Below are 26,788 nucleotides of genomic sequence, written 5' to 3'. Positions count from 1 at the left end.
AAGGAAAGGAGAAGATAAAAAAAAAAAAAAAAAAAAAAAAAAAAGAGAGAGAGAGAATAGACTCCTGGAAAGCAATATGAATGTGGCCACATTGAGGGGACTGGAGATCTTAGTAAAGCAGTTTTAAAACACGGCAAAGGCTGGATTGCAGGGGCTGAGGAAGGTAAAGAAATGAAATCTATTACTAGTACTACTGTGTTCAAGAAGGTGTTGAGGACAAAGAGAGGAGAGCCAGAACTGAGGCAGGCAGCCCTGGGTACGCAAGGGTGTTCCTGAGTGGGAGGAGCTGTATACAGAACTGTGTTGGGAAGTCCATGCACCAAGACTTCCAAAAGAAGCATCAGTAGTGCAGAGTTTGGGAAGGCAATTCAGAGTGTAAGTTTGTCTTGAAGTCTTCTAAATTGCAGTCAACCTACTGTCAGTTCAGTTGCTGATCCCTTGTAAGAAGAGGTCTCTGAAAGTTACATGAAGTAATCTGTCAAGACATATCTCCTTGATTATTTTGCCAGCAAAAAGCTTCTTGAATGTCATCATGAGGCTGTATGGTATTCATTGTTATAATTAGAAAATGATATCATAAATTAGTGCTTATGTTCTTAATTGGTTTCTATCTATATAGTTATTTTGTTCTATCTCATAACTTTGGGCTGTGTTTTCTGTCCTGCATTTTGACCTCTACTGTTAATTTTGTTTTGAGATCATAAAAGGGTTTGAGACTTCTCTAAAAGCTCATTACTTATTGGCACGTTTTCATTTTTCACAGATTTGTGTGTTCCTTTAGGCTTTTAAAATAATACATCCCCAACAGTAGCAATAACTTACTTTTGAGGATTGGGGTTATATCTAAATCTCACTGTGAAGCAAAATTAAAAGTTTCTCTCCTAAAATTTTGGCCTTTTAAGAATCATTTTCTTTTGATGTGAATTGTTAGTTGCTTTCAGTGTACATAGTATTCCATAGGCGATGACTTCTCTCTTTTTGTGTGTTGAAATGCATCTTCTTTATTTCTCCATCTTTGCCTCTTTTCTGACTCAAGCTTTACTTACTATTCAGGGAAGAATCACTGAGCTTTCTTCTCTCTATAAGTCCTGGAGTTGCCAGGAAAGGACTATGCATACTTTCTCTCTATGGGTATAACATCCTAGTCCTGTCCTGCCATGCAAAATGTTTCAGAAACCAATTATTCTAAACCATTAATCTATAATTAATTGTGATCACTCCCCATTCCAAGTGCTATGAGAGCTAAGACGTGGGAATTGTGGTGGTGGCTGTGTGTTTAGGCCTGTGGGAAGGCCCCGCTATTACTAAATAAAATGTCTCTGTTGATTACTGCATAAGAAGACCCCTTTTATGCGCCACATACTGTGCTAGACTCTGGGCACATAATGGTAAGCAAATGGATGCAGTCCCGTCTCTTGAGAATCTTATAGTTTATGGAAAGGAAATCTGCTCCAAACAATATAGCAGAAAGGTAAACCAAATTTAATAACAAGTAGGAAATATAATCCTCATTTATTATTGAACACATATTTATTAACCACCATGGCCTGGCATTTGGATGGGGGAGTGAAGAGAGCAGTGAACAAGAGGGTCATAGTCCTTTAAGCTCTCAGGCAATACCTTTGTTCATATCTGTTATTGGGTGATAGCACTGATATATTGTGTATTATTTTAATAAATTTCATATCTTTGAAATGCATATTTATAATAATTTGACCAATAAGTTAGCAAAGTATATAAACTTAATAATTTTCTTAAAAAGATGTAAAATTAAAATATGACAAAGGATTCTAGCTATCAAATTATACTTCATATTTATATTAATTTTTCCTAGTCAATAACATTTAATAATAAGCTGTAACGGACATGATTGCCTTCATACATTCTGTATCATTTTTTACAGTTATTGCCAGTTTCCGAGGAACTGTTCCATATGGCCTGTCATTGGAAATTGGAGATACAGTTCAGATCCTGGAGAAGTGTGATGGTGAGTAGCCTTGTGGCAATCACTTGAGATTGATGGACAACTTCCTCAACATACAACTGTTCGTAACGTTGTCCATGCCACTATTAATCTCTGGAACTTTTCCAATAGTCACAGCAAGTCATTTCTGACAAAATTATTTCCTGCATTTTCAGTGTTTGGCTAATGAGAGGGTATCATTGCCTATTTTTAAGCTGATTATAATGTTATTTCCTTCAAGTAGCTAGACGTGAACAGAGAAAGCAGTTGAAGCTACCATATCTAAGGTAGTTCTTGACTCAGTAGCAAACTAGAAGATTTTTCTCAGGATCTCCAGGATCTAGTAGATGCCCCAGGACAGGAAGAAGAAGAGCCACAGAGCAGACATGGCTTACTTAGGCTGAATAGCCAGATGCCTCTGGAGGGCTCCTGCCCAGGCCAACTCTGCTCTCCACCTATAGTTTCTTCCCCTCGAACTTGGAATAAAATTATTCAATGCACTTGCATAATATTAGTGGAATATACTGTCTGACCTTGTATGATTATTAATTTATATAGTAGATAACTCATTAAAGATACCTAATAGTTCCCAAACGTTTCCATTCCTGACCCATGAAACATTCTTAAATGCTAGACCTTAAAAAGATTTCTGATCAAATGACTACTTTTTTTGTTTTTTCTTTGAGACAGGGTCTCCCTTTGTCACCCAAGTTGGAGTGCAGTGGTGTGATCATGGCTCATTGCAGCCTTGACCTGCGGGGCTCAAGAGACCCTCCTGCCTCAGTCTTCCAAGTAGCTAGGACCACGAGGACACTCCAATGTGCCCAGCTAATTTTTTTTTTTTTTTTTAAATTTTCTGTAGAGATGGAGTCTCACCACACTACCCATGCTGGTCTCAAACTCTTGTCCTCAAGTGATCCTTTCACGTTGGCCTTCCAAAGGTGAAAATTCCAAAGTCAGATTACAGGCATAAGCCACTACACCCAGCTTTTCTTTCTTTTCTTTTCTTTTCTTTTCTTTCTTTTTTTTTGAGACAGAGTCTTGCTCTGTTGCCCAGGCTGGAGTGCAATGGTGTACTCTCAGCTCACTGCAGCCTCCACCTCCCAGGTTCAAGAGATTCTCCTGCCTCAGCCTCCCAAGTAGCTGGGATTACAGGCATGCGCCACCAAGCCCCGCTAATTTTTTGTGTTTTTAGTAGAGACTAGGTTTCACCATGTTGGCCAGGCTGGTCTCAAACTCCTGACATCAGGTACTCCAACCGCTTCCGCCTCCCAAAGTGCTGAGATTAGAGGCGTGAGCCACTATGCTCGGCCACACGGCTTTTCTTATTAACAAAATGACTACATTTTAAATCCCTGTTAGTATATCCAGAAATACCCATGTTTTTCCTCTTAAAAGGTTTTCCTTACTAGGATTTTATATTATGATGACATTCTATCATATCAAGGCTTATTATAGATTAAATTATATTATTCTAAACAGAACTACTACATTTGGTTAGAGCCTAGTATTAGATGGTGGTCATATTGGATTATTTATTCTTTCTACTGCGATTGATGCCTTAAAAAATATAAAAGATTTTCTATGTTATTACCAGATATATTTTGACTGTTCCTACTTTGTATGCAAATAAATATAAAATTTATTTTGAATTGCTATGTGAAACTGGGCTCCATAACTAATAGGAGCTATTTTGTAATCTTGGACTTTTTCTGTATCGTATAAGTGGGCAGAGACCTCTCTATGACATTTTTGCAGTTCTCAAAAAGTTTTGGTTTTTGTTAGAATAATTATTTACAAATGGATGTATTTCTTGGATTTGTCTTTATGGAAGCTGATAAACCCTGAGATATAGAGATTCTGATTTTCAGTTCATTCTACTCTCTTCAGACTGATTTTAAAACTGTTAGGGATTAACAGTTTTACAATATATGGTTTTAAGAAAAATTTTACAATATATGGTTTGTTTTTTTTTTTTGAGACAGAGTTTCACTCTTGTTACCCAGACTGGAGTGCAATGGCGCAATCTCGGCTCACCGCAACCTCCGCCTCCTGGGTTCAGGCAATTCTCCTGCCTCAACCTCCTCAATAGCTGGGATTACAGGCACGCGCCACCATGCCCAGCTAATGTTTTTTGTATTTTTAGAAGAGACGGGGTTTCACCATGTTGACCAGGATGGTCTCGATCTCTTGACCTCGTGATCCACCCGCCTCGGCCTCCCAAAGTGCTGGGATTACAGGCTTGAACCACCGCGCCCGGCCTACAATATATGGTTTTAAGAAAATGTATTATGAGGAAGAAAAATGTTTAAATACAAAGCTCAAATAGTTGTTTTATATTAAAATGTTGGCTAAAATTTAATTATTCAAAAAATGCTATTAGCTATAACATTTACTACATAGTATAATAATTTTTTTACCAATAAGCAAAATGGTCTTTATACTTGAAAAAATACATTTGTCCTGATTTATTATAAACTATAAAAAGACATGTAAGGATAGTGCTGCAAAATTGATTAGGAATTGCTGGGAGCTTAAATCCAGTAGTCCTTGAGCCCGTTTACTGGCAAGGGATGTGACCTAAGACCCCCCAGTGGATGCCTGCAACCTTGGATAGTACTGAATCTTATATCCTACATTTTCGTTTTTTCCTATACATGTGATAAGGTTTAATTTATAAACTAGGCATAGTTGACAATAACTAATAATGAAATAGAATAATGTAACAATATTCTGTTCACAGTTTAGCGAATAGAAGATTAATTTTTAATTAGATCTTAGCAACCTCAACGTATGATTTTTTTCTTTCCCTATTAAAGAACTTTCACCTTTTCACTTAAAGAAAGCACTTCATGGCTTCTCTTTGGCACATCCCAGTTGCCAGCATTACCACTCTTGTGCTTTGGAGCCAGGATTAAGTAAAATAAGGGTGACTTCAACACTAGGACTTTGAAACTGTGATCCTCAATCTGATAACCAAGAGGGCTACTAAGTAACTAATGGTTGGGTAGCACTGACAGTGCGGATATGCTGAACAAAAGGATGATTCATGTCCTGGGCAGAACAGAGCAGGCAGGCACAGGATTTCATCACGCTACTTAGAATGGCATGCAGTTTAAACATTATGAATTGTTTATTTCTGGAATTTTCCATGTAGTATTTTTGCACTCTGGTTGACCATGAGTAACTGAAACTGTGGACAGTGAAACCACAGATAGGAAGGGACTACTGTGATAGGCATTCTACAGAATAAAAATTATGCTGAGCTCTTGATCAGCCATTGTGCTGATGAAAATGTGCCAGTTAATTCCGGCAGTGAATGACGGCTTCACTCTTCATACAATATGAGACTGATCGTAACCCAAGACAATGGGCTTAAGGATGTGCAAATTCGCTATGTGACTGATTGACCAGGTACTATTATTTGGTGGCAAAGTCTGGGCTTTGTAGTCAGGCAAGTGGAATTTGGAAATGTATGAAATCTTATGCAGATTCTTCACTTGCCAGACATAATGTGGCCTTCTATAAAATGGGACTAAATGGTACTCAGAGAGGTCAAGTAACTTGGAGAGCGTTAAACAGACAATAAGAAATAAAGCCAGAATCGAAGCCCAATGCTCTGATATTAAAGCCTTTGTTTACATTATGCATGATGCTATCATTTATATACATTTTGATATAGTTTTTTAAAATTGTTTTATTAATAGAATGCTAATGTGTGGTCACTTGAGCTATTGTCTAGCCAATACTTACCATATTTACCCACAGAGTATTTACATGTATGGTAAAATTCCATTGACAAAGAACAGATTGATTTGTTATTTCTTTAAAATACTACAATGGTTTATCAAAATATGACCATGATTATTTTTCCACAGGTTGGTACAGAGGATTTGCCTTAAAAAACCCAAATATCAAGGTAAAAATTGTTATTTCTAAGTATAATTATGAAATTCATTAAGAAAGATAGTATTTAAATTATTTCTTTATACAATTGAAATTACAGTTGGAAATCAGTTGAAATACTAAGTGATAATACAGATTTTCATAATTTTGGAAGTTCCTTTGAACTTGGATTATAGTTAAGATGTGCTACTCAAATGATAATCCTATTTAGCTCTTGAAAATTGTACTGAGAAGCCCTTAATAAGCTCATTATATATAAACAAAATCTTTCTGAAGTGGTAGTTTCTCGGAAAGCTAAATTAAAATTCAGGCAGAGGAAATATATATTCCAAAAGAAATATTAAATTGCAGTATTTAATCTTTATGTTTTCCATGGTATCATTTGTAAAATATTGGTATGGAGAAACAAGTTTATTTTAGTGGGTGTTAAGAGTCCTTTTGGGTTTGGGGGCTGAAGCCAGGAAAACAATATTATTTAAAAGCCCATTTTTCTTTCCATTTCACGCAGAAATTAAGATTCATTATCCTTGATACATTTCTATAAATCCTCAGGAATTATAGCAAGAAGTAACGTCATTTTTGTTTTATCTTTTATTTGTATAGTTTGTGATTTTGACACTAATCTTACTAGTAATCTGTGTTTTTTATCTTACTCTAATCTCCTCAGCCTTCATCCATGTTTCCTATATTATCTAATATTTTTATATGTCATATTCATTTTTTTGGTTTAATTCTGCCTTTAGGATTGTAGATAAGAAATTGTATCACTTTTCGTTATGAAAATACAATTTTGCCTTTTTGCTTAAATATGCCATTTTCTGGATCATCCACCTGTGTTTAATTACTTCATGTATTTTAGGTCATCCTAAAGGGAAGCATAAGGGATAAAAGAGTATACACATTTAATTTTAAAATACTTTAGTCCTTATTTAACATTGTTTTTATATATCTATGAGGCACATGCAAATATAGCTTCAGTATTTAATGAAGTTTAGGCCGTGTTTGAGAAGGAAACTTAGTATGATTTCTCTGTTATTTCTGTAACTTCTCATAAACCTCAAGTCTGACTTTTCCTGGTTAGTTAGAATTACTCTATTTGTTGATCTTACCATATTGAAGAAAACAAGTGAGTTTTAAAAATCTATCTGTATATATTTACTGCTATTGAATGGAAAGATTTGCCTACTAAATTTTATTTTATACTTGGATCCACAATGGTGATATATATATATATATTTAGATGACATTTGTTTTCTTAAATATTTGAGTTTGTCATTTAATTATACTTTAGAAATTCTTCAGAGCATAATTGTCATTTAATGAACAATAAAATTGATGCTCATTTTTTTTGTTGTTGTTTCTTTCAATTTTCCATTTAGAACAAAGAAAGAATTTCCTTGCCCTGTCATTTCCCTACAATAAAAGTTTCAAGCTAACATGGCTTCTTTTGTTTAATTTTTGTTCCATCAGAATGGCAGCATGGTGATTAACTGCTGCTGAGTTGTCATCCAAAATCTTCCATAACACGGAATACACATATTATTTCTAAATTCACAGTGATATTTTTTGTATGTATGTTTTCAAGAGAAATATGAGTGGTTTGGGAAAAAAGAAAAAGAGTAGCCACCAAAACAAAGAACCTTTCAAAACTATGCAATACATATTTTAAAAACTCTTATTCAGTATAACATGATTTTTATGTAGAATTCCTGAAATTCTTATTTTCTGTTTAATGAAGAATATATTTTCTGAGCAAGATTTAATTTTTTTATATTTGTTTAGAATGTCTCTAAATTTGTAAACTAGTTAATGGTAGAAAATGAAAGGATGGATCTTCAGCCACAGTAGATTTCATCCAAGAGAATCTGGTAGAGATGCTGTTTTTCCCCATTCCTGATATTGTCATGGTTGTACGGCTGTGTTTTATACATATGACTTGTGAAACCAACCCTTCCTTAACAGCTAGCATTGTAACCTTCATGCTTTCTTTTTCAGGGTATATTTCCTTCCAGCTATGTTCACTTGAAAAATGCATGTGTAAAGAACAAAGGGTAAGAAATGAGTTTTCTTAGTACTTAGAGGATTCTCACAGAACCTTTGCTTCTTTTGGAATTTGAAAGGCATAGTAATTGTCTTGAAAAATGAACTGTAGAAGATCATACCATTGTCTGTGTTCTTTGTTAAAAATATATTGGACTGAGATCATTGGTGGAGAAAATTAACCGCATCTGTGCATGCTGGACAATAGGATCTGAGGCACTGGAGGTCTCTCAGTGTCCACAAATCAGGGAATCAGCCTACACTTGAGCAGAAGGAGTTGGTCCTTTTTGGTGTCTTGCTGCTTAGGGAAGCATGTCAGTCAGACCCATTACATGCTGTCATACTGTCTCAAAACCCAGGAATTTCCTAGGTTCACCACTGATTATAAGATACGTAGTATGACTTTCTCTAAATGGACATAATGACATATTCTTAGTTGACCACTTCACAAAGCCATTATTCTATTTTAGAGAATGTCATTTATATGATACTTTGATTGAGCTCATCGATCACCTAGTATTTCTAATACATTTAAAAAAATTCTAGTCTATTTCTAAAAGGATTTGAAGTGGCCGTCACTTTAACATAATTCAAATAAGATATAGCAGAATAAAACAGAAGAACTTGCCTATTTAAATAGCTAGCATGAGCAGATCATTCATTATAAAAGGCCATGGAGTTGGACACAAGCATTTGGTGTCAGTGTCACAAGGACTGTTCATATGACCGTTGCATAATTTCATCTTATGACAACAGAATACAGATTCAGCCATAGAAATTATATTTTTTCTCAAATAGCAGTAAATACCAATTTATTATTTGAATTCTAAAAGCATAGTAATGGTATTTTCCAACTTGAGTCTTTTGACCAAAGTTCCAAAGAGGTGATTCTTAATTTCCCCCTCAATAAAGGTAAGGTATTAAATTTCTGTTCAGTGAAACAGCCTTTGCAAGTGGCTACGAGTCTATGGTACAAATACTTTGAGAGTTCCCTATATGGGTAAAATTTAAAGACTGTCAGAGGCTCTACATGTCTTATATATGTCAGCTACTTTAAGCATGTTAATAGTAGTAGTCAGTAGTAGTAATTATTGAATAAAACATTAAAAGCATAATCCTAATTCTAATAATTACCACTGCTACTACTGATCTTTTAAGAAATGTATGTCCTTCAGAAGCGTTGTGCAGCTGTAATCCACCAGAAGCGTCAAGCCGAGTTATTAGTCCTTTTGAAGCTTTCCCACCAGGCTAGATAGAATGCCATCCAGCCGCTCCTCTAGTAAACCAGAGGACACTTCAGAATACACTCCAGCCACATGCTAACACTTTGTTCTGATCCTTCTGTGCTAGTGATCTGGGCTTAGCAGTGTGAAAACGCCACGGGCTACCCCTGTTCCTTAAAGTGTCCGTTTGGGCAAGCCTGTGCCACCAGTCTTCTTTGCTCTGTTTGCCCCAATCCCAACCCTGACCTCCCTCAACTCTGCAGTGCAAAGGGCCACCCGACCCCCATCATATGCTCTGACCAAGGAAGAGGAAAGAGAGAACGCTGTGCTAGCAAAGATCTTGTCAGGCATCTCTCAACTTAATCAAAGTCTACCCCTCAAAGTGAGTTGGGGTAGGATATGGTTTTTAAATAAGTACATCCTTTTTTAAAATCCTGGTTAGTAACTGCTGTGTATCTGATCCCCTTCCATGAGCCCCAGGAAGTTTAACTGTGGGTAAAGGTACCTCAAAATTTGGTTGCATACATTTAAAACTCTTGTGGGGTTTCCACCTGACACCAGGTGTGGTGGACATGTAGCAGAAAGCCCAACATTAGTTTCTAGAAAAGGATTATTGGAATTGAGTCAGCCTCTAGGTCTGGGGCTTTTACTGCAAGAAAAACTTTGGCCTGAAAACACTTGAGGGCATGTATTGCCAGATAATTGCTTTCCCAGAGAGGAACGTCTTTGGGGCTTTGGTATTACCTGTCTTATTTTAAGTGGATTTATGGCCCACTAGGATGAAATAATGGAGAAGTCCATCTCAGAATAACTGAACAAAATATAATTTCAGAGGTAGCTACATAAGACAGATTATTTGAACACTGATTTTTGTTTTGGAATAATTAATAGGAATCAGCCACCTTGCCTAAAATGGCAATTTTATGCTTAAAAATTTAAATTTTGCTTGGACAACCCTCAATCAACTTCCCACAGACTGAATTGCCTTTATGTTCTTTCCTGCATCTTCAGATCAATGTAGGACAGATGGAGGTCAATTAAATTAGAGTTTATGAACAGTGAGGCCACTTCTGTATTGTTTAATTCCCACTGAGGTCATGCCACTTTTTAAATGTTAAGTAGAATGTCAAGGTTACCCGGAAATTCAGTATTTCCTCCTTGACCATATATAGGATCATTTTGTGATCTTCATCTCCAAATATTCATCATTTAAATTGCAACAGCTGCTTCAAAAGCAAAATAAATGTACTACAACTTAAAAATGTCATATGCAGACTTAATAAAAGGTTCTGCATCTGCCAAAGTTTATATATTACTGTTTACTTTTATTTCTAGTTTAAAATCCCAGTTTTACATTTTCAGCTGTGTTTAAGCTCTAGAAAGAAGGAAAATATGCATAGGGCAAGTATTTTAGCAGCACTGTGAAATAAGGAGTTGAAGCTCTGTTGGGAAAAAAATCAAGGCAAAATTTTAGTTCCCATATGTCTGACAACAAGATTTTACAAAAGACAATTATACACACTTTGGACATAACATCAAATAGGAATCGCAGAGCAGTTATTAACCTCATGCTAAGAAGTAATTTTCCCTCGATCATCTAGACAACATGGTTCTGTGTCTAATATGTTGCTACCTTCTATATATTATTAGATGTTTTCTTGAGAAAAATATCCTGAAATAAAGAAAATAGTCTCTATCAATGTATCAGTAGCATTCTTTGGGAAGCAGTGGTAGTAATAGCCACTTAACTACTTTCACCTGCATGTGTGTGAGAAACTGGAGATGAAGATTATTATATGCCAAAGGTAGAATTCAGAAGGCAAATTAAATCTTCTTTATTTCCCCTATCTCCTCGTGCATATTATCAACTTCAGGACCACCATACATACCCTACTAGATATTGATAGCAATATTTTCCGAGGATAGTTTCTGACTTTTAGAGAAGAAATGAGGAGACCATGTTACTCTAATCAGAGAGAGGAACAATTTGGAATGAATATTCAAATATCTGTGATGTCATAAGCCCTTAGGGTTTATGCTGCATGATAACATTACTTGTAATACTAATCAGTTTTCATGGTCCAGGTTTGCAAATAATAAAAATGAAGTGTTACTGAGATCACGGGAGTATTCAATTAATATCTCAGTGTCTAGTTACTTATCACACTGGGTTAGTTTGGATGCTCACAGCCGTCATGTCCTGATGATTGAATAAGGTTCCTTTTATTCTCCTTGAGTCCTATGGTCATAGCGTTTGGAAGGCAAAAGTCACCTCAGAGTTTATGTAGCCCAGTGACCTCATGTTACAGATGCAGGCTTTTGGCCTGCATCACATTAAATGAGTTGCTGCCTTGTGGTGAACTGGTACTGGAGTAGAACTCTTCTGATGTTGTTTCTTCTTCACAACGCTGCTCAAACTTGATCTGGTTGTAGTGGCTGGTCATTCTGGTATTGTCCTACCATAAGCCAACGTAGCATTCCTCACATTAACTTACAACCAGATCCTGGTTACTGTCTGTAGAACGAACAATAGCTAGGCAGCTTTCTTTCCTAATTATCTTTTAGAGTATTTAAAACAAAATTGTTGTCTAGGTATTTACATATATACTTTTTCTTTTTTAATTTCACAGACAATTTGAAATGGTTATTCCCACTGAAGACTCTGTTATCACAGAAATGACATCAACATTAAGAGACTGGGGAACCATGTGGAAACAGCTCTATGTGGTTAAGTAGCTTTTTAATGACATGGTTTTTCGGGTAAAGAATTATTTTAAGAAATATATGAACATGAGTAAGGGTTAACTAATATAGCACCTTCTGCAAGTCTCTAGGACTCCTTGGGGATATAGATATTAGTAAGACAGTCTTGTTGTAATCTCTGTGTCCACTGAGCATGGGTTTTGTAAGTTACTTTTCAATACTGCAAGAATATAAAAGATTATCTTTCTGGCATCCAACCAAAGAGGATGGTTTACGTGGACCTAGTGTTGAACCTCCTGAATATTTTTAATTTTCAGGGAAAAATAAAATTCAAGACAATTTTGGTGGCAATGGTATTTTATCAAATTCAAATTCTATGTCATTCAAGTATACTGTAAATGACAGACTTCTTAGCTAGTATCAATGAGAATATTTTAAATATACTAGAGAAAAGAATATTTCTTGAGGGGAAAAAGGATCTGTGTTTTGGAGGTATGTAGCATATATTTACTTACTTATTATAAGTAATCACATTGAGCAGTTATGTGGCAAATCTCATGGTAAGTACTCTCGATGCAGTATCTTCTTCAATTTACTGCCATTCAAAGGAATAATAACTATGACCATGTCTGGCTTATAAATGAGAACAATGAGGAACAGAGAGTGAAGTACTTGCCCTAGATCAAGTAAGGGGAAAGTGGCTAAGCTGGGGTTCTGATGTGAATATAGTGTTCTCACTGTGAACCTCACTGTAAATGCAGAAGTCTGGGAATGGTGAAATATTGGAAAGGCCCCATGCTATTTTTTTTCTTTTATTTTTAAAATTTGTAGAACAGCTTCATCATTTGAAGGGATGAGTTCAAAATACAGATATGTACTTATCCTGACAAAATGATTTAAACAGCCTGTCAAAGAAAAAAAATCCAAATTAGTTAGGGACACTGGCAGAATGATAGTGTTTATTGTCTGTTGCATATAAAATGCAATAGGATATTTCATCGAGGCAAGAAAATCTTATAAAGTCACTAGTGAAAACCCTTTGATGTTGGACTTCTCTGGTTATACCCTCCTGGAGCTGGCAGCTTTAGGACTCCCTGTGAAAATTCACGAGACAACCTTGGGTGAATTGGCAGAGCATAGGTTTTATAAATACAAAGTCAAGATAACTGACCTCTAGGGCTCTGTGCTGGGGAAGTGCAAGGACATACAGATCTTCTTTTTAGATTTTCTTTTTTCTTTACATTGGAAGGAATTCAAAATCCAAGTATTATTTCACTTAAAGTAATATTGTCATGGCACTTACATGGAAAAGGAAACTATTTGAAATGCTCAAACCACTGCATTCGAAATACACGACATGAGACTCACAAAAATAATGCCAGTGTCTAAGTGTTGTCCATTAGCTGAACTAGAACACCAGCACTTTTCTTTTGATACAGCTACGAGTGGGGAACAAAGTTGAATTTCCTCTTGATTCTGCCTTATCTAGCTATTTTTACCTGTGTTTGAGGTTGCAGATATCTATTTTGGGGACCAACTTGGTTGGTTTGAAAATCTATGTATTGTAAACTCCACAAGTAACTCCTCTCCTCCTAGTGTTGTGAGTAACTGGGAAAGAGAATTATCTAAATTTTTCCATGGACACTGGAATGGTAGTCATTTACATTAGAAACAAATATTAAGTTTAACTCAGAGATATTTGATTTTTGACGCTGGGAATGAGGCTACCTTGACCATGTTGGATCTTTCGCTTCTCTTTTCCTGATGTAAATGTTTTGTGCCAAATGTTTTGGTTCAGGTTCTTCATGGTGAAGTGTATTTAGGGTACTGTCCATCCTCTTTGCCAACAGTTTTAAGGCACCTAACTTCTCTACTGGAAGATGTTTGATGAGGGCCATAATATTTTATAAATTGTTAGCAATTTGTATGACAATGCTTAGCATAAAAGCAAATGGCGAATGCTTGAAAAGTGCTATTGCTCTTTAAATAACGTCGCTAAGGACCTAAGTAATGCTCTTTAAAAATACCACTTAGCTCAAGCCTGTAATCCCAGCACTTTGGGAGGCCGAGGCGGGTGGATCACGAGGTCAAGAGATCGAGACCATCCTGGTCAACATGGTGAAACGCTGTCTCTACTAAAAATACAAAAAATTAGCTGGGCATGGTGGCGCGTGCCTGTAATCCCAGCTACTCAGGAGGCTGAGGCAGGAGAATTGCCTGAACCCAGGAGGCGGAGGTTGTGGTGAGCCGAGATTGCGCCATTGCACTCCAGCCTGGGTAACATGAGTGAAACTCCGCCTCAAAAAAAAAAAAAAAAATACCACTTAATAATCAGTAATGTAACCACAAAAGTTTAGGAGAAATATAGCAGCTATCTTTTACTGAGTACTTTCATGCAGACCCTGAGCTGGATATTTTACATCTGCCTTACATTGGGCTCTGCCAGGCAGTTTTTATTCTCGAATCTTATCAATGATAATTTACCTAGCGTCTCATGCTAAAGACTGAATCTAAGTCTGCTGCTGCCAAAACCTGTACTGTTCTCATTTTAAGGCATAAAAGCTCATCCATTTCTAAAACACTAAAATACTCTCAGTTAACTTTTTGCTGTATTTTTTATATATTTCCAGAATCTCTCGATATTATTTCATTCCAAGTGTTTAATATTGTACCCTACCTGTTTCCATTTATCACTAAATCAAAAGCGTTTTTTATATTTCTGAATAGCTTTCACAGCTATCCAATGTTTAAAGAATCATGATTCTATGACTAGATGTTCAGTTGTAGACCTTTTTGTTACACTAGTAGGCAGATTTGCTGACACTATGTTGGTGTTCCTGCCACACCTGGGTTGTCTTCCCTTAATGGATAGCTGACCAGCAGATTTTCAACTTTATAAGGGATTCTGCATCCTTTTCATCTTAGTGTTCTCTTAAACTTAAGTACTAGGTAACATCACAGAAAATCAAGTCCATCCTGTTAAACAACTGCAGAATGCCTTTCCCAAGAGAAGGCAGGTGACTTTCTCCCTGTGACAGTTCAAAAAAGTGCTGTCTTTCTTCTTTGCTACATGAAATTTGACTTGTTTAATAAGTTGTTTATGTAATTTTTTCCACTCTGGTGGACTTTTCCTTCCTGCCACTGACTTCTTCAAGTGTTTCTTGATCTTCACTGCTTATTCTTTTGTATCACATAAACAAAACCTACCTCTTGAGATCCACAAAAATTAACATGTTTAAATCAAGCTATTCATTCATTCATTCTCCAGCTGCTAGGGCTACACAGGCAGACAGCCATTGTGGTTGGGCATTTGCAGCCAAATGAGAGGACATGGACACTGAGCAGTTAATTGCAACAGTATTGTGTTACACTGGCCTTGTATGGCTTCTATGGGAGTGTATAATGTGAGTTAAGAGTGAGAAGCAATAGAAGAATGGACTCAGTAGAGTGCTTTAGGAGTTGAGAGACAAGCTAGATTATTTTTGGGGGGGAGGATCAGGGATGACATCTTGGAGAATGCTTTTTGTTCCTCTGAACTGTACATCACATAGAAATTCTTCAAGACACCATGTACTAAAAAAGCAGGCAACACGTCACTACCTTTAAAAATAAAAAATAGTTATCTTTACCCATCACCCAGAATTTGATATTTCTGGTAGCTTACAGCTGTAGAGTACTTTAGGTGGATGATAACCTCAACACTTCCCTATCACTACCGATGAAGTCCACTAATAATTTTCGTAGAAAGTACAAGCATAACTGTTGTTATGGTTTTGGAAAGACATGTTATGGAAAGACAAAGAGTAAATACTTATTTAAGATTTACTCTCATGTCTCTGGAGTAAGGGATATATATTTTTTGGTTTGGGAAAGAAACTATTTGTAGAGGGCTCATTCTGGACCAAGCCCAAAACAATAACAGTACTCTAGTGATAGTAACAGTGAATACTTAAATATTTTTTATGAGCCAAGCATCATTCGTAGAGTTGTAATAGCTCATCAATGCTCACAACAACTCTGGGAAGTAGGTACTATAATACCTGTTTTACAGATGAAAAAACAAGCATAAAGATGTTAATGAATTGCCAAAGCCTTTTCAGCCAGTAAATGGCAAAACTGAAATTCAGATTGAAGTTATTTGGCTCCAAGTAAGTTTATGTTCTCTGCCGCTGTGCTGTAGTGCTCTCTGCACAGTCGCTACCCCAATCCATAAAACAGCCTTGCTGAGGGAATGTGCAGCCCATGTACAGATGACCAAATTGATACTATAACACTAGTAAGTGACAAAACCAGGGTTTTAATTTGTCTTCTTTCCAGTAAACTACATAGCTTAAATGAATTTCACAGGAGATTATCTTGAATCTCCATTATTGTTTTAAAAGTAAGAAAGTATTAACTTTTTAAAAGTCTAAATACTAGCCTGATAATAGCAGTGTACATCCATCAATGAATGACTTCGTGTGTCCAACTTCTGATAGTGGACCCAATAAAGTATTGAGACAATTGCGCAAGAAATATAATTGGAAAATAATGTCTTGCATTTTATCGGCTTTAGTTGCCTGCAGCCATGGCTCAGAGAAGGGAGAAAACAATGTGAGCAAGAGTGATAAGGGAAGATTTCCTGATCTTCCCTGAGGTGGAAGTCAAGCTGAGCCTTCTTGGATAGTAGCATTTGAGTAGTGTTTAAAAAAAAATAAAAGTAGCAGTTGAGAAGTAAAGTCGCATTTGTGGACATGAGAGCAGTGTTGTGAAACTTGGATGAAGCACATAGAGAAGGCAGTGAGTGTGTTTGAACACAATGAGCAAACAGTTTGTCTATTAACGAACATCTGTCCACAGAGGGGCAAGCACATGGTGGGTAACCAGAATGGACCCCTTCCCTTTCCTTTTTGGTTATCCCACAGCTCAGTATGGGGCTGACTGCCAAATCTCCACGTTTGTGTATTTCTTAGAGAAATGAAGGCGATCTCTTCCACCGGCTGTGGCACATCATGAATGAAATCCTGGACCTGCGGCGGCAGGTGCTGGTGGGCCACCTCACCCACGACCGGATGAAGGACGTGAAGCGCCACATTACTGCCCGCCTTGACTGGGGCAATGAGTGAGTATTGACCATTGCAGGGGGGCCTCTAGTAGGTGAACACAATGGAAGTGACATAGGTCCGAGCCAGAATGTGGTAATGTCACCGGAAGAAGTCCTACAGGCTTTTTCAGATTTCCTGTTTTTGGAGGCTTAGTGTGAACTGTCACTGATGGAGTTGAGAAGCATTTCTTCTCAAGCTGATGTGGGCACTGAGATGTCATTTGTTCTCTGGTATCGTATGTGGTCTGACGGTGTGCACATGCTCATGGAAAATGAACTGTTCACAGCAATGAATTAGATATGGCTTCTGGCAAAAATGGATCTTGTTCTCAATAAGCTTTAGGTTTGGCATGTGGATTTGCTTTTAAAATATATCTCTTCTATATCATGGTGATAGGTCGCCAGTGTAATCCAGAGGGAGACACTAAAGTTAACGGCTTCTGTGAAAAGTCTTATGACAAATGCACTGGTGGGGCCTTTTATTATTGCTGTGATTAGCCCTGTACATACATATTCGCTATTTTGAGGAGCTGCTTGAGAGAACTCAGTAAAAAGCTGTTCTTGACCGAGATTTATTTTTAAATAAAACCATAAATGACTTATTTAAAATACCAGCCATGTATTTAAATGGTAAATCTAATCACTGAGAACTCTAACCAAGGCTGATACTGTACTAAGTATGAATGTTAACATAGAAGTGAGAAATTAGAATAAGCCAACTTTGACTGAGATCCTAGGATTGCGTGAGGTTTAGGTATAAGGCAGTGACATGGTTTCTCAATAACCCATACGGCCATCTCTTCCCTTCTTTTCCTCCAAATCCCCAGTTGCTCTTTAGACCTTCAAAAGGATCTTAGGGAACAGAAAAAAAGGAAAGCAGACAGAAAGGAAGAAAATGACAGGAAATGAACCTTGGGTAAATTTGGTTCTTACTGAATGTGGAAAAACCGGTTTGAAACAATGCCACTTTCAGTAACCATAGGAAATCCCTTTGTCAGAAGCCAGGTTTGGGTCTTCCCAAGAGGTTACACACTCTGAATATGAATACCCAGACCTACTAACAGATATTTATCTATTTGTTTTTATTTATTTATTTATTTTGATACGGAGTCTCACTCTGTCACCCAGGCTGGAGTGCAGTGGCATGATCTCGGCTCACCGCAACCTCCACCTCCTGGGTTCAAGCGATTCTCCTGCCTTGGCCACCCAAGTAGCTGAGATTACAGGCGCATGCTACCACGTCTGGCTAATTTTCCATATTTTTAGTAGAGACAGGATTTCACCATGTTAGCCAGGATGATCTCTATCTCCTGACCTCATGATCCACCCACATTGGCCTCCGAAAGTGCTGGGATTACAGGTGTCAGCCACCGCGCTGGGTACCTACTAACAGATTTTTAACCCTCCATCTCACTCAGAGGACTTCTGGTATTTTGTTGAGTAGGATTCATCTTTTTCCAGACAATGAATAGAAGAGCTCAATTCATTTATCTCTAGAAGATTCATTCCTGTGAGAAATAAAACAGCTACAAATATGGAGGGACAGCAAGAGCTCGGTCCTGGGAGCTCTGCTTTCTTAAGACCTGATACAAATTCCTGAACCCCCTTCATGTAAGTTTCTCATGTGTTGAGGAGGAAGTTGAACTAGAAAAGGCGCAAGGGCCCTTTCAGCTCCAGGATGACATTTAAAATACACAGCAACTCCTAACAGAGTAGATTTGCCAGCCATTTGCAGGCAACTTCCCATCCTGCCATGGGAATGAATTTCACAGGAGATTGTCTTGAATCTCCATGATTGTGAAGTGAAGTGGAGTGCAGTGGGAGAGGTCTGTTGGAATGAGACCTGTGCTGCCTTATGTTTATTTCTTGATTGTTTTGAAAAACCTTTGAGGATTCTCTGAATTATTTTGGGTCTTAGTCATTATGCTGGTCATCATTTAAAGGACTAGTTTGTAAATAGGAAGAAAGTTGGATGAAGTTAGCTCATCCAAAATAACGTAGGAATGTAGATCAGACAAGAAAATGATACTTCTTCAGTTTTATGAAGGAAAATGATGGCAGAATGAAAAGGGGAAGGAAGGAAAAACATTAATTATGACTGAATCATGACTCAGTTTTTACTTATGTAAGTTCTGGCTTGTACTTTGGGCTGTTCTGTAGCTAATTTATGATAAGTTGGTAAAACATTGATGCATGAAAATGAGCAGTATAATTTATTTAGATCATCTTCAGCTTCATGAATTTTCTGAGCTATGATTGTTTTCTTTGCAATTCTTTGTTTATATTTTAAAATACTTACAGAGATTATGCATTTACCTTATTCCTTTAAGTATGCATTTGTTTTCTTATTGAATAGTGCTCATGGAGAGCAAATTAAGATAATCTCTTGCCTATTAAACTAGATCAGATTTCATGCAAAATAATCTGTCAGCACATAAATCTCTGGATGAACATAAATTAAGAATGTGTTCCATCTCCCATTGTATATCAAACTGTCACAGAGTAGTGAAGAGAAGCCCTCTTGATGTGGGAAGCTTAGGAAAAGGAGATCATTCATCTCATTCCCTAACAGGGCCAGCAAAAGAATTGTTCTTGCCTGGGAACCTCAGACAGCACTAAAATAATGGTACATGTTTCTGTTGCCCACAGAGTCCTACAACACGGTGTTCTTTGACTTTCCTGCTAAGATTATATGGGAGGAGGCAATCAATTCACCCTTTCTTCCTGATGTCACAGAGTAGTTTAATGACTGAGTTGATACAGAACATGACGCTCTCCCTGTGTGATCTCCTCTCGTCCTGTCTCTCCCCATTTGCCTCACTTCTCCTTATTCTTTGTAAAGCACATCCCCTGATTCTAATCTGTGGGCTAGAAAACCTCAAACCATGAGAAGATGTACCTAAGAATTACCAAAACCAAACAGAAACATATAAGACTCCTCACATAACCAGGATGCCAGGAAGCCAGCAGAAGCTGAACAATCAGGACCATGGGAGAAAAAGACTTGTACGTTACAGCTTTCTGGGGCTGCAGAATCTCCGCACGCATTCTGCAGCCATGCAGGTCACCTGTTCTTGACGCATCTTCCTCAGGCATATGGCTGATGTCTGAATTTCCAAGTCAAATTCTCAAGGAGGGAATCTTACTGACAGTCAAAGTCTAATTTTGGGCTGAGCAGTTTATACGAGAGAGAGAGAGAGAGAGAGAGAGAGAGAGAGAGAGAGAGAGAGAGAGAGAGAGAAACGAACCCCCCCCCACGAGAGCTCCCGCCCCATTCAAGTTCTTGTCCAATGAGAGGAGCTTTTCCAGACTTCCTCTGGAGTGATTGATTTTCCACTCTGAAGCTGGATTGGTTGCCTTGGTCACAACAGAGCCCTTCCGTGCAAGGCTTTTGTGGTCTTTTTAAACAAGAGATGCTCACCTGGGCTGTCTACCTTCCCACATGCCCTGGGGAAAATTAGACAAAGAACTCTAGGCTCCTGGATGAGGGGTATGGATAGAGATATGGCGCTGGGAAGTTCTTGCCTTTGAAACCACACCCCTTGTGGACCCGAGAAGAGAACACAGTCCCTCAGTATGACTACGTTGTCTGCCTCCACCTCTCCCAGTAGAGAATGTGGGTGGAGCAGCTTCTCATAGAAGGAGCTATGAGTAAAATAGGTACCACGATTCACATGTGGTTACAAGTCCTCTTTCCTTTGCTAAATGATATTCATCAGCAATATTGACCCAGTAGCAGATGATGTCTTATACTGTAGTACAGCGGTTCTCTCTGGGAAGGGAATAGAGGATGGAGAACAGACCCTATCAGAATCCCTGGTGAGATGTAGCAAGGGGAATGTGGACATTCTGAAAACAAATGACAGTGCTTGTTGTGAGTTAAAAATTAAACTAAAATTAAATAATGGGTGTGAGGATTTTTTTTAAGTTTCCCAAAGAGAAACATCATTTAGGAAAATTGAGAAACTGTTTTAGTATCTGAAAGACAGCTCCTGCTGTCAAGGAGGTGACAGCTTTCTAATCCTCTTAAGAACAAATATCCCTCAGGGTGGCTAGGGCAGTGCCTGACTTCAAGTAGGTGCTGAATTAATAAATTTTACTTATGAAACAATGAGATTTTTTGGGAGGACATGGAAGAATTTCAGATTTTTTTTAAACACAAAAGAAAGCTGTGGTTCTATAATTGGAAGTGTGATGCCAGAAGGCTTCCATGTTAGAGAGAGTGGTGATGTGAAAGGGATGCAGAACAAGTGATCCTCAGAAAACTGAGGATGAGGCCTTGGACGTGGCAATCGAGGGGGCTATGCTAGAGAAGAGGGTATCTTGGCCTTGAATGATAGGGCATTACACAGGCATCGTGAAGCCTTTGAGATGATTATGAGGCTTAAGGAGATGAACAGAATTGTGTGGCATTGGTATCAGCATTGTACCGTGGGTGCCCTGGAAGGGATTGTGCTAACAGGGCTACTGGAGGGAAGGTAACCAGAATAGAATTAGGCTCGTGTTCCTCTGTTGATGGGAAGACATCACAAATCAATTACTGTGCTTGGTACCTCTGAGGCTGGATATAACCTTAGAATACTTTTCAGCACAGCAAGCCATGTGTCAGCCGCAATGAAACCTGACATAAAGGGTTAAGCCATTCTGCCAGCCCATGCCTAAAACTCTTCTCCCATTTCCATTTCCTGCCTTTACTGAGTTTCTCCTAATGACTGTCCTCAGAATTTACTGTAAATAAGGGCCATGTGCAAACTACCCGAGATTCATGTTAGAAACATGTTGACTCTAGACACAGCTAGGTACATTGGTGTAGGTCAAATCCTGATGGCCAAATTTCCCTCTCCTCAACTCCAATTTCTAGAACCAAATTATGTCTAGCTCTAGTTTCCATTCACTCCAGTGTGGAAGGCCTTCCCTTGTGGTAATTTGAAGGGTGCTGAAGGCTTCACACCATATGGGGCTAAGGCCCCAGTAGCAGGAGCATTCCACTGATAGCACCAACCCATCCCTCCTGCATTTGCCTTTCTCCCCTTCTGTGTGTCAAGTTTTGCCCAGTGTCCAGCCTAGTTATGTTGTCTACCTCAACTGTGGTTAACAAGTCTTATAAGGTAAAAACTGTGGGTGAGAGAAGCATGGTGGGTGATATACCTAATTTCAAAGTGATATAGTAAAAAAAAAAAAAAAAAAAGTTTTTGACATATTTAATGGAAGTAACTTTTCCCCCAGACTTTTGCAATTTGTTTTCTAGACAACTGGGACTGGACCTGGTGCCTAGGAAAGAGTATGCAATGGTGGACCCAGAGGACATCAGCATTACTGAGCTCTACCGATTGGTAGGTACAGGAAATCTTGGCTCCCAGCCTCACTGCTAAATTTGTGGTTTCCATGGCATTCTTCATACTTGCTTGACTTTATAAGAACAGGATGTTCCAGGATCAATTTAGAGAAAGTAAAAAGGCTTGAGAGCTGAGGGTGACCATGCCCTGGGTACGGTACCGAGACAGTTTACCTGCCTAAGAATGACATGATACTCTCCAATCGATCCGTAACACCCAGGCATCAGGAAGTCAATACAAAGACATTTTCAGTTCTTTTGCAAGTCTGCTTTTCACCTAGTCTGGTGAAGTGCTTGCAAGTCATACGTACTTAACTGTTGTTCTGTAATTAATGGTGTCTAGTCATGGCTCAGCATCATGTTAAACCTCCTCCTGCCCCCATTAGCTCCATATACATATTGTGTGTGTGTGTGTGTGTGTGTGTGTGTGTGTGTGTGTGTGTGTGTGATGTGTATTAGCATTATATACACCAACTACTGAAACGGTCTTCTCCTTAGTCTTCAGCTGCTGGATACCCACCCTTCCCAGACCCCAATCCATTCCTGAGTACTGAAGCCCATTAATCATCCTAAAATATTTGATCATATTGCCCACCATGGTCTCACATATGATTTGCATGGTAAGTTATAGTTCAGTTTTTTTGCTTGGCATCCAGGTTCCCCAAATCTGGTTCAATCCACCTTCTGTTTAGCCTTGTATTCTTAAATACTTATATGAAATGTACCTAATCTCTTGAATTAACTAAGGTGTGAAAATCCAAAATCAGGTAGAAGGTGGTTGGGAGGGCTTTCAAAGACTATCATGCTACGCATAACTGTACTTTGATCTCATTACTGCTGCTTCTTACCATAAAGTTCCAAGAAGGACTGCCTATCAGAAATAGTAGACTCCTTTTTGGATAAGCCTGCCTTTTTTGACATAGCTTTCCAAGCGTATTTTTCTGAGAATAATGGGATATTCTTAACCTGAAGGTTATCCATATCTGAAAAATGTGAAGGATAATTTCAGTAAGTCCATTGGGGATATGTCTGATTTGAGAAGGCAGTTCTTAATATTGCTTTCAGATTTTTCCGTGATCATCAAATTGATGTTCAGATTATCTACACTTTATTGTGTCAGCTGGAGTCAATTCCATTTTTTAGAGGATATTGTTTATTGTATGTTAAATGTCTTCAGAGTAGTGTGTGTGCTGTTTGCCTTCATCACATCAGTGCTAAACAGAGTATCTGGCATGTAGCAAGAACATAGAGGTCAGTTAGTGGGAGGTGAAGCAGGAACGAATAAGAGCATTCCAAGTTAAAGTCATCACTGCCTCTTAGCTTATATAACAAATATAATCTGTATAGTTTGTCAGTCATATCCTCTGATGTGGCATCTTTTTCTTCATTTAATTAACTCGTTGAACATCATAATCTTTCACTTTTAAGAACATATATCATTTAATTTTAAGTTTCTTTAGGGGACACACTTTATCTTCTACCTCTACGTGTTCAAGATAATCTTGCACAGTGCCTTTGCACTTACTAAGCAACCAGTCAATGCTGTGGAGATCATATTGTGAAAAGACTATGGATTATTAGCTCCAGACAACTACATTTACAATCTATCTCTTTCTTTTACCAATACTTTGGGTTTTAGATTTATTACTTAATCTCTCAAAGCCTCAGTGTATTCATCTACTAAATGGGGAAATAATTATTTTCATGTTCATTATGAAGATCAGATAAGAAATATACGTAAGAAATTCCTTCACAGATAATTGCACAACATGTAAGTATTTAATCAGTGTTCATCCCTTTCTTATCTTTATTTCATCTGCATTGGAGAGGCAACATGATAAAAATAATTGATAGTTCATATTAGGATTAGATTTGGCTGTGTCATGAAATAAATAAAAAATAGAAGCTAAACATGATAGAAATTTATTTCTCAAGGTATGCAAGTTTAGAAACAGGAATTTCTGGGTTTGGTTGTGGTTTTATGATCTGAAAAGGAATCTAGAGCCTTATCTTTCTGCTACACTGTACATGGCTTCCATCACCAAGAACACCTCGAAGTGCAGTGTAGCTGTGAGAGTTTTAACCATCCCATTTGCATTCTGGTCAGTACGAAGGAGACAAGTTTCTCTCAGTTGATTCAAATCCTTTAACGAACCTTCCTGGAAGTTCCACACAACACTTGCACTTACATCTCATTGGCAGAGCTTGGGTGCACCCCTGTAAATAGTTGAGGATGTCAAGTTTTGGATAAATAACTGATGTCTGACACAAATATATTTTATTTTCCCGAGTTTGATTTTGTGCATGTTTAATTTTGTTTCTGTTCTTTTCATGTAACATTATATATGGGATGGCAAGTTGATTTCACCTTTGTCAACATTATAGTTGATTGGTAGGTGGCTTCCTAGAGTGCACTGTTGATAAGATTCCAGGGTCTCATGTAGGCTCTGATTGATTAGCAATGTCTGCCATTGGTGGGAAAGACAGCAGGGGATATTTTAATATGTTACAGCTCAGATCCTAGTCCAAAGTCTTCATTTTACAGCTGAAGAAAGTAAAACGTCATGATTTGACCTGAAAACTTAATTTCTCCACAGTGGCAGCTATACCTTACTATTTCTAAAACAAAGACAATAGCCCAAGAAAAACTCAAATAATTATCAGCTTCAGAAGAGCATGTGCTCTTCTTTAAGGCAGCTTCTTTTTCTTTTTTCTTTTGTTTCCTCTTCAATTTTTATTTTAAGTTCCAGCGTAGATGTGCAGATTCTTCAGGTTTGTTACATAGGTAAATGTATACTGTGGTGGTTTGCTGCACACATCAACCCATCACCCAGGAATTAAGCCCAACATCCATAAGGCAGTTTCTTTTTCAAGTTACTGTTTGCATCCTGGCCTAGCAGTAATAAGATCCTCTGTAGCCCTGATCTTCTTCTCTTTCAACATAAAAGTGACTGACTATTTTGATTTCACCAGGGAGAGTGGGGAGGCACCAACACCAATCCCTTGTTGTTGTTGTTTGGCAATTTATTGTCACTTTGGGTCAGCGACCTCAGCATGGAGGTTGAATGTCCCAACAGAGAGGAAGTTTGATTAACTGCCGCTTTTCTTCGTTCACTTCTTTCTTGTCAGTGTCATGTTTGAAACACAAGTGTTTGCATCTTACTAAATTTTATTGCATCATTCAAAAAAAAAAAAGGTCTCACTTTAGGTTTTTGATAGCACTATTAGCAGATCTTTCTCACCTAATTGTGTTCATTTAAGCAGTAAAAGTGCTAAACCTCACAGTGTTTGCATGTGTCCACCTTGAAACTTTGGTTTAGTGCCAAAGGCAAGATCTTAATCCTTGTATAAATAAAGAGAACCTTATTAGCCAGCTTCTCTCTTATTTGTGTCTGCAGGTTTCCATCTTTTTGGAACACTTTCTTGGTTTTATAAGATCATGCATGTGCTTACTCTGCAATCCTTAGTAGGTTAGACTAGCAGATCTCAGATAGAACACAGTGGTTCTCACAAGCAGTTTCAACCCCAAGGGGATATTTAGCATTGTCTGGAGACATTTTTGGTTGTCACAACAGGAGATGGGAGGGAGAGGTACTATTTGCATCTGGTAGGTAGAAGCTAAGAAAAGCTGTTAGATGTCCTACAAAGCCCAGGGCAGCCCCCACAACAAGGAAATATTCAGCCTAGTTGTCAGTAGCACTGAGGTTGATAAACCCTGGTGTAGACAGTTCATTCAATAATTAATGCATTATTTGAAGAGTAAAAATTTGAGCCCATTAAATAAATCTTTGGGATGAATCTGTTTCTTTTCCTAATCAAAGAGCTAGTTCAATTGTTAAGCACAGTTAGAGTAACTGATAGGTGTATTTGTAGCCACAAATTATCTCAAACTCTTGAAGTGTGAACTTCTTAATTTTATTGTAATAATATTTTCACATTTTTTTTAACAGTTTGCCAGAGTACTGAATTACCAAGAGAAAATGAAAGTAATCATACCTACTTAAGTCCAAATCAGTCCCAGACCTGAAAGAATAGTGGGGATGGGAAGAGGGGTGATTTCAGTGCTAGAGTGTGCCAGATGTGAGGGCCCATGTTAAATGTGCAAAGGGTAGAGTCAGGCAGGCTTATTACTGGCATGCATTCAAGAACAAAGGTTCCAAGGCCATAATTACTGAAAAGACGCAACAATACATTGTTTAGTTTGCTGTGATTTGCATCTGTCTGCACATGATCCTAATCAGTGATTCTCAACCCTCATTGCCCAGAATCACATGGGGAGCCTTTAAAACTACCAGTCTCTGGACCCCCAGCCCCTAGAAATTCTAATTTAATTGTTCTGAGATAAGACCTGGGTATAAGTATTTATAAAAATCTCTCTTGGGAACTCTAAAGTGCAGCCAAGGTTGAGAACCACTGATCTAGATTTATTGGATTCTTTGCATGAGTAAAGGAGCTAATTGTTTCTCCTCAATTCTTAGTGAATGTCATGATTGCTGCAGGGAACTTTGCACTGTTTGGGTTAAGAGCATATATCT

At 37.9% G+C, this 26,788-nt stretch overlaps 1 protein-coding gene across 1 annotated transcript in view; it reads left to right on the top strand.

The window, feature by feature from the left end:
- Nucleotides 1-26,788, top strand: part of DOCK4 (dedicator of cytokinesis 4) — a 402,523-nt gene that overhangs the window by 210,689 nt on the left and 165,046 nt on the right. Inside the window, exons 2-7 of the mRNA XM_017535020.2 lie at nt 1,904-1,987; nt 5,842-5,882; nt 7,865-7,920; nt 11,763-11,859; nt 16,788-16,936; nt 22,167-22,251. Coding sequence (XP_017390509.1) covers nt 1,904-1,987; nt 5,842-5,882; nt 7,865-7,920; nt 11,763-11,859; nt 16,788-16,936; nt 22,167-22,251 — 512 coding nt within the window. The remainder of the gene's footprint in view (nt 1-1,903; nt 1,988-5,841; nt 5,883-7,864; nt 7,921-11,762; nt 11,860-16,787; nt 16,937-22,166; nt 22,252-26,788) is intronic.

The sequence above is a fragment of the Cebus imitator genome, unplaced genomic scaffold, assembly GCF_001604975.1.
Source record: "Cebus imitator isolate Cc_AM_T3 unplaced genomic scaffold, Cebus_imitator-1.0 Scaffold90, whole genome shotgun sequence".
Lineage (NCBI taxonomy): Eukaryota > Metazoa > Chordata > Mammalia > Primates > Cebidae > Cebus > Cebus imitator.
This window is presented reverse-complemented; position numbering and strand designations above follow the sequence as displayed.